The 14,029-nt window shown below is 39.6% G+C and overlaps 1 protein-coding gene across 9 annotated transcripts in view; it reads left to right on the forward strand.

Moving 5' to 3' along the window:
* The window catches only part of CEP170 (centrosomal protein 170), a 207,499-nt gene that overhangs the window by 185,331 nt on the left and 8,139 nt on the right, over positions 1–14,029 (forward strand). For all 9 annotated transcript variants that reach the window (XM_050950377.1, XM_050950371.1, XM_050950373.1 and 6 more), the window contains one exon: positions 3,281–3,369. In XM_050950377.1, coding sequence (XP_050806334.1) covers positions 3,281–3,369 — 89 coding nt within the window. The remainder of the gene's footprint in view (positions 1–3,280; positions 3,370–14,029) is intronic.

The following is a 14,029-nucleotide window of genomic DNA, read 5'->3' on the forward strand; positions in this document are numbered from 1 at the left end:
ATCAAGTGTTAATAGCAAAGTACAATCACATGAATTATACTAAGCTGAACTGTTTTGTGGACCATCTGCTGACGGAACACAGGGAACAGTTCAGGCAATTATTGTGGCGGGCCAACTACTTGCCAGAACAACCCTACAAGCCTCCCTTTACAACGCTGATATCACCATCCATTTGATTGCTACAGCAGTGGTAATGAGAAGCGTTTCCTGGCTCTAACTCTCTGAATTCCCCAAAAAGGTCCATAGTACAGTAGAGGACCTTCCTTTTGATGTGTCTAAGTTCTTTGCAGATAGCACATTCAAGTCTCTGTGAATATTGAAGGATTCTAGAGCTACCTTGCATTCTCTTGGGTTTTATACACCCACCCACAAGAGAAAACTCAGCAAGTCCAAAATGGCCCAGAAATCCTACTCCATCCAAATCCTTACCTCTCAGGGTCCTATGAGTCACACCAAAAGAGGCAGAGATTTCAGAGAACGAAATCATCCACTCTCAGCCTTAAGCCTTGCACCCATTTACCTCCAAGCAGCAATGTTTTATGGGTTGTTTGAGGGCTTGAATTACCATCCTCATCCTCTTTAGCTGCACCAGTTCACCGCCTTCCTTTCGTTGGCTACTGTCTTCACCACCTCAGGTGAGCCTGGAAATCAATTGCTATGGACAAGTGGGTTTTGGAGATCAGCTGCATGGGATGCACCGTCCATTTTACTTCACTTCCACCAGTGAACCCCCTCCCGCCATTTCCGTCCCTTTTCAGGGACCCCTCTCAGGAGAGCTTGCTTACTCAAGAAATAGACACTCTCTTACACTTGGGAGCTGTAGAACCAGTCCCCATGCAGCACAGAGGGAAGGGGTTTTATTCCAGGTACTTCCTGGTATAAAAAAAGAGTGGAGGTTGGAGGTCCATCCTACACCCGAGGCTACTCAATATGTACCAGAAGGCACAAAAATTAAAAATGGTGATGCTTGCAGTGATAATTCCATCACTAAAGCAAGGGAGTTGCTTTTCAGCTCTCGATCTTCAAGACACACATTTCCACATTGTTATCTAACCATTCTAAGAACAATTCCTACATTTCACTGTCAGCCAGGACCACTTTCAAAACCAAGTGATCCCCTTCCATCTGTCATCTGCCTCAAGAGTCTTTTCAAAAGTCATCTTGGTGGAAGTGGCACAACTCCACAGGAAAGATATCTTCGTATTCTCCGGAATTGGTGCATACACAACCAGAACTCCATCACAGCAGCCTATCTCCTGGGTGTTCAGAACATGACAACAGATGCACTCAGCAGACACTTCTTCCAAGACCATAAATAGGAAATAGACCTCAGCATATTACACCACATAGTTCGTCAATGGGGCACCTCTCAGACAGACTAGTTTGCCACAGAGTCAAACAAGAAATGCACCCACTTTGGCTTGACGGGTGGACTGGGTCTCCAGTCCCTGGAGGATGCTTTCCATCTTCAATGGGCATCAATCCTAGTGTATGCATTCCTGCTAACTCCTCTAATGGCCAAAGTTTTATGCTCAAAATAAAGGAAGACAGATCCAGAGTCATTCTAATAGTTCTGACTTGGCCCAGGCAAATATAGTTTCTGTATGTGATACAGCTGGCTTGTTTATTCTCTGAATACTCTTCACACCGCTCCCCCATCTCCTCTACCAGGAGGTCAGGAAAATTCTTCACCCCAATTTCATGATGCTTCATCTGAAGGCATGATTGGTGGATGGCTCATGAAACTAGACCTCAATGTGGTCCTTCAATGCCTCTCAAGCCCTCCCTTTGAACCTGCAATGCCTCATTTCTTAGAGAAGACTGCATTCTTGATAGCCATCCTTTCGGCACAATAGGTTGAAGAAATGGTATACTCCTCCCCTGCACTGTTTAAGGACACAGTCATGCTGTGGCTGTACCTGAAATTCTTACCTAAAGTTTCTTCCTAGTTCCATACCAGTCATCCCATTCACCTACCTGTTTTCCACCTCAAACTGCATCAAAATCACCAGGAGGCACTGCTACACTCCCTTGTCATCAGGAGAGCCTTGGCCTTCTAGCTAGATAAGACAAAGCCCTTCAGAGAGACCCATAGGTTACTCGCCTCATTAGCAGATAGAGACTGCCAGCCCTTTTGATCTAACCAGAGTGCATTTCCAAATGCATATCAGGATGCATTAACTCTTTTTGAGTTTCACAATATTCGTCCACCATCAGATAAATGTACTCATTCTGCAAAGTCCATTGTCACTTCTAATGCCTTCTTCAAGAACAGGGTGATTACTGAAATCTGTAAAGCTGCTACTTGGGCATCTACATATGTTAATTGAACACTATGCGATAATTCCCAACTCTGCCTCTGATACTCTGTTTGGCTCTGCCGTACTTTCCTCCGTACTGGACTTGACTCAGAAGCCCCGTTCACCTTAGAGGATACCGCTCAATAGTCACCTAGAACAGAGCACTTGTAGGGATGCTACTCGAAGAAGTTCCTACTGGTGCTACACTACTTGCCCCTCTGTTTTGGAGCTCTCTGCCATGAACCTTCACAGAAGAGAAGGAACTGAGGGTGGTTCGCCCACACAATGCTCGATAACAATGGCACGGGGCACACAACTAATTAACACGCATGCATGGACCTAATGGAAACTGCTATGAGAGATCTCCAACCAAAGACACAAGGGGGCATTAGTGCACATAGAGTGGAGCACCATAGGGACACATGTCTGTAGGAACCACAATAACTGCACAGGGTGAGTAACCATTTCTTCAGATACCAGGGTTATAGGAACACTATAAAGTCTAGATGATGTCTATCTTGGATACTAAACAAAGTAATGAATATTGAGTTCCATAAGTGAATTATTTCACTCAGAGGCCTGGATTTAATTTCTACCATAGATTACAAGTGAAAATTAGTTTGTTCTCAAGTTCATTTCTGTTTGCACACATCACTGAATCATCACACAGTTCACTATGATTGGCAGCTGTTGCACTAAAGAGGACAATAATAACAATAGTGTTTCAGGTAAGGAGTGAAGTAAACTGGAAGAGCTTTGTGTAAAAACTTGCACAGTGCTTGATTACAGTAGGCCCCGTACAACACAGAAGTATTAATTCCTCATGTTAATGAACAGTAAATTTATAGGCAAATTCTTGCCAAAGCGAAGTGGGAAGAGGAAAACAAAATCTTTATTTCAAAATGTGCAAAATTGTTTGTATCACAGTCTTTAATTCTCAGTGCATTGCTAATTTTTCCATTTTTAAATAATTGTTCCAGGTCATGGGAGACAGCTTGCTATTATCCTCAGTCTTCCAGTTTTCTCGGAAGATAAGACAATCGATAGACAAAACAGCTGGCAAAATCAGGTAGGACATTTTTTTCTTTTCTTCACTCAGAAGTTTCTTTCTTAGATTCATATTCCAGATAGTAACAGTAAAATGCAGAATGCATGGTATATCAAGTATATTGGTACACTTATCTACTTAAAAAGATACTATTGCTTCAAATTCTCGGTGGTCAAGGGAAAATTTTGACTGTTGAAATGAATTAATTCCCTGTTGGGAAAGGAATGACTGCTTATGGAAATTATGCATACGATTTGAACAAGGATAGAGAAAACTGTGGCAAATCCTAAAGGGAAATAGCAAGATCTGTCATAACTTGAACAAAGGAGCTATTCTTCAGTTCTTGCTTACAATATTCCCAACTGCTGTGCAAAATGTCTAATCTCCACCCAAATGCATTTAAATTCCAATTCATTGTGAAGCTTTCCTGCAATATCTTTTGTGCAAGAAGTCCAACCTCAGATATTTTTTCATGTTACTGACAGAAAACTTTATTAACAGTCAGTTAAGGTTGCTTAGCAGTGCGTTCCTTGTTCCTTTCCCAAATTTAGAAGTTAAACTTCTAAAAATCATGAAATTCAAAGTTAAGGCAATGGCACCCGCACAACTTTAATTTTGCCCCCATGGAGATGGCAGTAGGCACTAGAAATATAACTGTACCCTTACCCATGTATACCAAAATCTGCCATTTTCTATTTGCGCAACACAGTACCAGCAGGTTACTGGACCTCATGTTGACATCTCTGAAGGGTTGCAGCTATAGCTACTACTTTATAGTTTGTGAATTATGCAGGAGGTTTGACTGGATGATCACAATAATCTCTTTTGACCATAAAATTTTAGAATCTATTCAAGAGCTTTTTAAAAATCTGTTTGCAATTTCCATCAACACTGTTCTTCAACATCCTACGTGAACCTCATCTCTTAGGGAGGGTTATGTTACCGTAATTTCCTTGAGACGATTCCTTAGGGTCATAATCAAAGGATGAAATCATGAAGTTTTTCTTGTACTTACTTCAACTGTTTTAAAGTAGGATAAAAACTGTCTGACAGTCTCTAACAGTGGACTTTTCATATTGTCAGTCTTTCAGATGTGTGTGTGCATCAGTATCATGGCCACAAGCAGCATGCTAAAAAAGGTGTATTGAATTGATTGTCCGTAATCATTGTCTGGTGTTCTCCTCTGTTTTCATCCTAGACCATCTCCAGTCCAGCTTCTGCCCTTTACACTCCACTGAAATGGCTTAGATCCAGTACTTCATCTTCATCCTCCTCAACCTGTCAGCCACTTTTGACACAGTTGACCATGCTTTTCTTCTTAATATTTTGTTCTCTTTTGGCTTCCAGGACTCAGTCCTCTTCTGGGTCTCCTCCTACCTATCTAATAGTTTCTTCAGTGTGTTGTTAGGAGGATCCTCCTGAATCCCCCACTTCCAGCTTTTGGGGATGGGCCTGGGGGAAGGTTCCCAACAGGGCTCTGTTCTTGGTCTCCTCTTCTCTCTGCATAATCTTATTCACAAACATGGCTTCAGCTATCTTCGTTATGCCAAGGACTCAAATCTGCCTCTCTACTTTGATATGTCTTCTGTCCAAACTAATATCTTGGCCTGTCTCTCTGACATCTCTTCATGGATGTCCAGCCATCAGTTTAAGCTCCACCTGGCCAAACATAACTGCTAATATTTTTCCCCCAAGCCCTCTGTGATGGGTTTGGTCACAGAGATCCCCTTGGGACTGTCAGCTGACGTGCTGAAGTTACCTCTGAGCCCATTTTCCCTGCCAGCTTGAGACTCCAGAGCCCTGCCTTGTTGAGCCAGGCATGTTAGCCTACTGCGACACAGACCCAGGTCTGGTCCACACCCCCAAAGCACCATACTTTAACCAAAAACTGCTCAGCAGCTCACCCAGACATCCAGTTCCCAATGGGATCCAAACCCCAAATAAATCTGTTTTTACTCTGTATAAAGCTCGTACAGGGTAAACTCATAAATTGTCCACCCTCTATAATACTGATAGAGAGATATGCACAGGTGTTTGCTTCCCTGGGTATTAATCACTTACCTGGGTTTACTAATAAATAGAGGTGTTTTATTAAGTAGGATTTAAGTGGTTTCAAGTAATAACAGACAGAAAAAAGTAAATCACCAATAAATAAATAACGCAAAAACACGCAAGTGCAAGTCTAAGCCTAATACATTAAGAAACTGATTACAGGTAAAATCTCACCCTCAGAGATGTTCCAATAAGCTTCTTTCACAGACTAGACTCCTCCCTAATCTGGGCCCAATCCTTTTCCCGGTGCAGTTCTTGTTAGTTCCAGCGGATATCTTAAGTGGAAAGTAGGGGTGTTCTCATGACTGCAGCCCCCTTCGTTCTGTTCCATCCCCTTTTATAGCTTTAGCAAAGGCAGGAATCTTTTGTCTCTCTGGGTTCCTAGCCCTCCTTCTAAATGGAAAAGTACCAGATTTAAGATGGATTTCAGTATCATGTGACATGGTCACATGTCCTGTGAGACCTCATTCTTCATTACCCACAAGCTGGCCCACTCCTACACAGGAAGGCTTGCAAGTAAATAAACCATCTACAACCAATTGTCCTAGTCAATAGGAGCCATTAGGATTCTAAACCACCATTAATGGCCCACACTTTGCATAATTACAGTAGGACTTCAGAGTTATACTTCATATTTCTAGCTTCAGACGCAAGAATGATACATGCATATAAATAGGATGAACACACTCAGTAGATTATAAACTTTGTAATGATATCTTACAAGAGACCTTTTGCATAAAGCATATTCCAGTTACATTATATTCACATTCAAAGCATATTTTCATAAAACATATGGAGTGCAATGTCACACCCTCCCCTCCCCCTTTTTTCTCAGTCATCATGGACAACACCACCATTCTCCCTTTCATTCAGGTCCATAATCTGCGTGTCATCTTTGACTCTTTCCTGTCTAGAACCTCACATCCAGGCTGTGTTTAAATCTTGCCAACTTTCTGTACAATAGCTCTAAAATACAGACTTTCCATTTGCATAACTAAAACTCTTGTCCAGACTCTCATCATGTCGTGCCTCAACTACTACAATCTCCTTTCTGGCTTTGACAAATGCAATTTTGCCCCCCTTAAATGTGCTGCAGAGATCATTTCTAGCCCATTACTTTGACCACGTGACCCCTCTCTTTGCAACTCTGCACTGGCTTATCCTTCTCTATCACATAAAACATCAGCTACTTGTCTTCACTTTTAAGGCCCTTCATGGTCTACTGCCACCCAACCTCTCATCTCTCCATCGCTATCAAAATGTCCATTCCTACTTCTAATCAGCCAATAATGCCAACCTCCATCACCCACTTGTCACATTTTCGACAAGCACCTGCTGCCTATCATGCTGACCAGTATTATTGTTTCCTTATACTCCCCCATATCTCTGTCTGTATATACCTGTTGTCTCTTGTCTTATACTTAGGTTGTTAACTGTTTGTGTCTGGTCTGGTCTTTTTGTTCTATGTTTGTACAGTGCCTAGCACAATGTGGGCCTGGTCTATGACTGGGGCTCCTACGTGCCATCACAATACAAATAATAATTTTTATTTAAGCTCTTTTTTATGGTAGTTACAAATGCCTTTCATTTGATACTTTTTTTCTGGGTAAGAGGTACTCCTCACTCTGTGTTTTCATTCTCAAGTGTTTGATACACAGTAAGGTACTTGTATATTGATAGCTTTCTTTGTAAAATATTTCAGCAGTTAACAAAGTACAAATGTCAAAAATGAAAAATAATCTTCACTCTTGCAAGATGCCTTTCATCGTTTTGACTGCTTTATGGATGTACAATACTATATATGGTAATCCACTTTGGCAGGCATGTGGGAATGGAAACACTAAATGTAGTTTTCAGGGTTCCATAATTTAATTTCCCACTTTAATTGTACTCAGAAATAACTAGCAGCATTTAAAAAGCACTGTAAAAATAATTTGATGGAATTTTGTGTAAAATTTTCTGACTGGTCATACAGCAATTTAAAAATACATGGAAGAAGCAATGTAGAATTTGACTGATATGCCTCGGATACTGTAATTTTAGATGTATGACTGAAATTAATTGCCAAAACACAGATTCCATCCAGCACAGCATTATGCAGCTAGCAATAGCAGTGAAGGTGTTAATATATCTGAGGACGATATTGTGGTAGTGATCGTGAATAGGCTTGCTTAAAGACAAAGACAAAGAAACATAACATTCTTTCTGAAAGTGTAAAAGCACTGTTGAATTCAGTTACACCTATATATATAATATATAATATTGTTTTCCTTGTATTCTCTAGCAGACGTGGTGTGACTCAGTGGAGAATCAAGTAAAATCCTTTTAAAGACTTATCTACTGAACCTGACTGCTGCGTTAAAAATAACAGAATATGCTGATAGCTATAAACAAAATTTAGCAGGGTATTACTCTCATGAACAGGTAGGGTACATCCACACTACCTATCGGATCAGCGGGTAGCGATCGATCTATCAGGGATCGATTTATTGCGTCTTGTCTAGACGCAATAAATCAATCCCCGCTGTGCTCCCTGTTGACTCCAGAACTCCACCAGGGTGAGAAGCGGAGTTGATGGGGGAGCCACGTCCATCGATCCCGTGCCGTGAGGATGGGAGGTAAATCGCAATAGGATATGTTGACTTGAGCTACCCTATTCTCGTAGCTGAAGTTGCGTATCTTACATCGACACCCCCCCCACACACACACACACACAGTGTAGACCAGCCCATAGTTTTGTTCCAGAATTGGCATTCATCCATTTCTCTGGTTTACCCATCATCAGCACTATGAATGATCATATTGTTGGGTTGTGGGATTATGATATCAGAGATAAACCAATCATTCTCTTCCTCCTTTTTTCCTCTTCCACTTTTAAGATGATTTACATACTACAATTTATTAAAATGTTATTAAAGTTCTTAAATCTTTGTATAAAATGTAGATCCAAATTTTTTCATGGTATGCAGATTTACAGAAAAGTGCAATTTGTTTGCCTCTCCACTAATCTACATCAGATTATCAGAATTGAACATTAGTATGGAGAATTAACAAGAATGAGACTCTTTATAAAGAAGAGTGCAAATGCTCAGAACTAATAAACTATGTCAGGTTAATCGCTTCTCAAAGAAAGATATGATTTAGTTTAATAGCGGACTGTAAAAGGCTAACATCTGGATACATGCAAAATTTAATATATTGGAACTTGTTCGTATGTTGAAATTTTTTTTAGAAAGAATTCAAAATGTTGAAATTAGAAACAAAATATTTTTATAATTCAAGTTTATATTTTGGTATAATCTCTCCAGGAAATTACAGTTATGTTCATGCAGAATTTTTTATTTTTTTATATAATTAAAAGTAGTCTGTTTCATTAGAGTAGGAATCTTGTTGACTGGCTGAATTGTTCTTGAATGTTCCCCAGCATACCACCTGTCACAGGAGTGCCTCATAAATTATATATTACTCAAATATTTTTTCACTTTTATTCCTTTGTAATCCCTCATCTCGGGGCAACCTGATACCTTTTGATATGAAAAAATGATGCCAACCCAGTTGCAATTCATCATAAACCATATTTAGAATTCAGTATATCTTTGTATATTCAACAGTTCCTTTAACTCCTTCTGAAGGAAGCAGGTTATTAAGTAGAGTCATATTTGAGTTGTTTTATAGATGTGAAAATTTAGAAAGTAAGTTAGATATTTTATATTCAGTACTCCTCTCCCCCAATATAACGCAGTCCTTGGGAGCCAAAAAAATCTTACTGAGTTATAGGTGAAACCGCGTTATGTCGAACTTGCATTGATCCACCAGAGTGCACTGTCCCCCCCCCACTCCCCCACGGAGCACTGCTTTACTGCATTATGTCCAAATTCATGTTATATCGGGTCGCATTATATTGGGGTAGAGGTGTATAGCACTAACCAAATTTGTGCATACTATACATGTTCTGTACATTTACAACAGAATGATGCATTTGCATAATACTATAAATACAGTATAAAAGTTTCCAGTAGTATTTCCTACAGTACCTCTCCCAGTGATGCAATCAAAGATTTTTCATTTTACTAGTAGAAAACTTGAATAAGTATATGCCAGTTGTGCACTTCTGCTAAATTGAGTAGATTAAATCTTGATTTATATAAAAAGATTCATAATATAAAATGATGCATAATAATAGCAGCAGAGAATTTGGCTCATAGTAATATAGTGAGACTCAGCAAAGACTGACAACTATCCATCTTGCACTATAATAGAGTGCTTCAACTTGAAAATGAAGAGGAATTTTTCAAAGGCACCAGTTAGAGGTGGGCACCTAGCTGACCTTTGTTTGAAAAATCTTCCCCCAAATTTTGTCAGCTACCAGTGTGAGATTCTGTTACAAGACAAATGCAGTGCAGGGCAACTGGAGTTATGCTAAGGAATTGTGTCCTGAGAATTATAAACTTATATCTCTCTAAATGAGGTAAAATCTGTCATTTCCAAGAAACACATTTCTTACATTTTGGAGTGAGAGCACTATTCTTTGCTGTATTATTTATTTGCAATATCATATGTGGTTTAACCCAAAAGACCAGCTGAGTTAAGTTCTGAATTTAAGTACATATATTTCAGAAGTTCCACAGAAGAATGTTTGCTAGAGATTAAAAATAAGCTGAGATGCATCTATGTTTAGGAAATAAATGAATCTGAGGGGAAAAAGAAAAATAATTTTTTTGTTTTTCTGGCTTCTTCCCTATTTGTCTATAGACAGTGATGAATAAGAATCTCAATGTTTGCACTAAACCACCCCAGAATTTCACAGTTCACTTGCCCAGCATCATATCACCAGCTTTTTGGAAGTCACTTATAGTGGTGGCTCCTCAGAGAAGAGAAAGTCTGCACAATTTGTCTGTCTTGCTATGTACAGACTAACACCTCTGCTACTCTGAAACTTCTTCCCTATGTTATCAGAAGAGGTTAAAGCAGGAGCATGAGGCAGCTAGGAAGGGAAGAGGAAAGATATAATTTTTCTTTTGAGGGTCACGAGGCATGTGGAGTGAAAGGGCACATCTACACTTCGAGCTGGAGGTATAATTCCCCGCTCAGGAGAACATACCCATGTTAGCTCTGATCAGGCTAGTGCACTAAAAGTAGAGTTTAGCTGCTGTGACACAAGTAGCAATGCACCAAGTGCACCTCTATCCCGATATAACACGAATTCGGATATAACACAGTAAAGCAGTGCTCTGGGGGGCCGGGGCTGCGCACTCCATTGGATCAAAGCAAGTTTGACGTCACACAGTTTCACCTATAACACAGTAAGATTTTTTGGTTCCCAAGGACAGCATTATATCGAGGTAGAGGTGTATATACCCATCTAAGACCATAGGCACATACTTGAAGCAGCTAGCCCCTCATGCAGCTACATGCTAATTTGATGAGAGCTAGCACAGGTATGGGAGGGCAAAGCCAGCATGCGGATCTGTGTTTGTGCTAACTTCTAGGCTTTTCAAGTCTCCTATATTTGGAGCAGAGTGTCTAGTGTGATGAAAATAAAATGGAGAGCTGCACTGTCAATTAAGTGTATTTGAGAGAAGATAAGGCAAGTGAGACTTAATACCACAAGGAGAGGGATGAAAGGAAAGGCAACAGTCTTGCAGGCACATGAGGAAAACTTCCATAAGTATTTGGATAAAAAAGTTGCAAAAACTAATGAAAAACATCAAAATTGTTGCAGAAGTGTTTTCTGTACCATTTTCACTTTTTAAAAATTCACAGTTTTTAAAAATAAAATTGGTTCCATTTTGATCCCTAAACAATGGAAGAACTTTAAAAAGTATTGGAAGTTTTTTCCTGACCAGCTTTAGATAATTGAGATCCATCAGTTACCAGTGTTGGGACACGAAGTTAAGCACTAGTGGCAATAGGTATGTAGCCTTGATTAAATTCTAGCTGGCTCAATGTGGTTGTGATTGAACTTGAGAGGCAATAGAAGGGAAATTTGCCCTTTACATCCTAGAAACCTGATGCTAGAAGCCTATGTGTAGATAGATAGAAGTGTCCATATTTCAGTCTGTATCTAGACCTAACAGGAGGTGCAGAGGAGATATGCAGAAATCAGGGGAAAGGCAGCAGAGAAAAGGAAAATACTGATAGATTATTGAACAAAAAGAAAGAAAATACGAAGGCTAGATAAAATCAGTATGGGGAAAGGGAGAAATCTAAAAGATAAGGGAACGCTAAAGATAGAGAAAAATAGAAAAGATGGAGAAACAAACAGCATTAACTCTGGAATGACTCAGACTGAAGCCAGTAAAAGAATCTGATCACCTGACCTGAAGGTCGGAAAAATTTGAAATAATAACATTGATAAGAAGAGGGTAAATGAGGAAAAAGGGGAAAAGATAAGTGTCATATCTGAGTGAGTGTCACATACCTTCTGCAGTTTCTTGGAAAAGCATTCAGTGCCTCCAGGTGAATTTTGGAAAATAGAATATTTAGAAACAATTCTGCTTATATATCTTAGATTTTCTGAACTTTTCTTGTACTAAGGATTTTTGCATTCAACAGGAATGTGTTCTTCTGGTCTAGCTGCATATTCCCTACATGAATATATTTGTTTGTCGCATCACAATCATTTCCTCAGAAACTAATAAGTGTGATGCCAAAAACAGAGCATTATGGCTTCAGATAAGGAGTAAGGAACAGTAAATAATTCTTAAGCACTAAAGAAACTGTGTTCACACTGATGTCCAGAATGACAGACAAGCCAGTAGAAGATGCAGGAAATATAGCCAGAGCTTATTCTCTGTACGATATTTCCCAAACGTCTCCAGGAGTTATTTGCACCACTACTACAGGACCTAACTAGCTTTACTCTTTTTGTAGCTCATCAGCCTGCAGGTAAGTCCTAATGGTTCAAAATTAGTCTGACTTTCAGGTCTACGGGCTTGCAGTTTGATAACTTTGAAGGTGAGTTTTACATCTTCACTCCCTGCCAGAAAACCTTGAATATCTTCCTTCCACCTTTCTGAGTATATCTGTAACCTAATGGTTTTGTCCTACTAGAACTACTGAGCCCTAAAGTTCACAAAGGTGTCATCTTTCTCCATACCCTTGATAATGTTCTGGTTTATTCTGTCTTCTTGGAAAAGAGAGGTTTTATTAATGCCTATCCTTGCTCTGGCTTTGTCTATGAAGGCACTAATTCTCTTTTTTCTTTTGGTCCTTTGCCTTGTTCCCACTTCACTGAGTGTATGTCTGCGCTACAATGGGAAGGTGTGATTGCAGCATGTGTAGGCATACCGAAGTAGCTTTAATCAAAGCCAGTTTGGGTAATAATACCAGTGAAGCCACGACAGTGTGAGTGGCTGCATGGGCTAGCCCTGCTTGCTCAGGATCCTGGTAACATACTTGAGTAGAATCATAGGCATGGAAGGGATCTCAAGAGGTCATCTACTCCAGTCCCCTGCACTCATGACAGGACTAAATATTAGCCACACCCCCTGCTGCCACCGTTTCGCAGCTATTGTTATGCAAGCTAGCTTTGATCTAGCCCAGTCAAAGCAAGCTCAGATATGTCTACACATGGTGCAATCGCACTTCCTGATTGCAGTGTAGACATATCATGAGACAGCACTTCTTAGTGAAGTGAAACATTTGACAAGAAAAACTCATGATGTCTTTGGTTTGATATTGAGACAACAGTGACTGTGAAGATCAGTGGCAAAGTCAGGAGGAGCAATTAGAACAAATTTGAGCTGCCTGCAAAATAATAAAGGAGCACAAGTTTTGAAAGATTAGACCCTTCTACCATGATGGTAATTTTTAGGCTGAGATTTTTAAGGAAGCTGGTTCCAAATACCAACTGCAATTCAATGGAATTTGGACACATAACCCTCTTAGGCGCTTTTAAAAATCCCAGCCTTTGAGAGATGTAAAATGCCACATATCACACCAATTTCACTTATAAAAAATAATGATTTCTGGAGAGAGCCCCCACTAACTTGGTGATTGTTTAAAGTGTATGGCCTTTTGATGGTGCTTTAAACTAATCAATTTGCATGCCTTGACACTTATGGATGCCATTGTCCCCTGAATGGAAAAAATAGGTAAATTCCTTCTGGTTCTGAAATACCGCTAACAGATGCAACGATTGCAGCTGCATTTTCGTTTAATAACTAATTGAATTATTCAGGGGAAGGCAAATTTGAGATACACTCTCATATGGTGTGATAGTTCATGGCTTTTATTCACTACTTGAAAACAAGGATACCGTAACCCATACATTAAATATGCATAGATCCCCTTTTCTTTGTGATGTGAAATTTGACAACCTGAAATGACATTATTTGATGTAGCAAGAGAATATAAAAACTGTTCAATACTGCAGGGAAATAATAAAACAAGAAATTGTCTTTGAAGCACCTACTATAATGGGTGCTCTAAAATAAACAATAACAGGGAATTTGTTTTCACTGTTCTAAAACTCTCATGTTACTAAGTTATATACATGCAGTTGAGGTTTCTAAGATTCTAGGGCACTAGAAAAGACATCTTCAGTCCACCCTCAGAAACCATGTGCTGTAATAAGATTGATTAACAAAAAAACTATTAGCATTACTAAATGAGTTTATAAAGTCTG

Source organism: Gopherus flavomarginatus, chromosome 4, assembly GCF_025201925.1.
Source record: "Gopherus flavomarginatus isolate rGopFla2 chromosome 4, rGopFla2.mat.asm, whole genome shotgun sequence".
NCBI lineage: Eukaryota > Metazoa > Chordata > Testudines > Testudinidae > Gopherus > Gopherus flavomarginatus.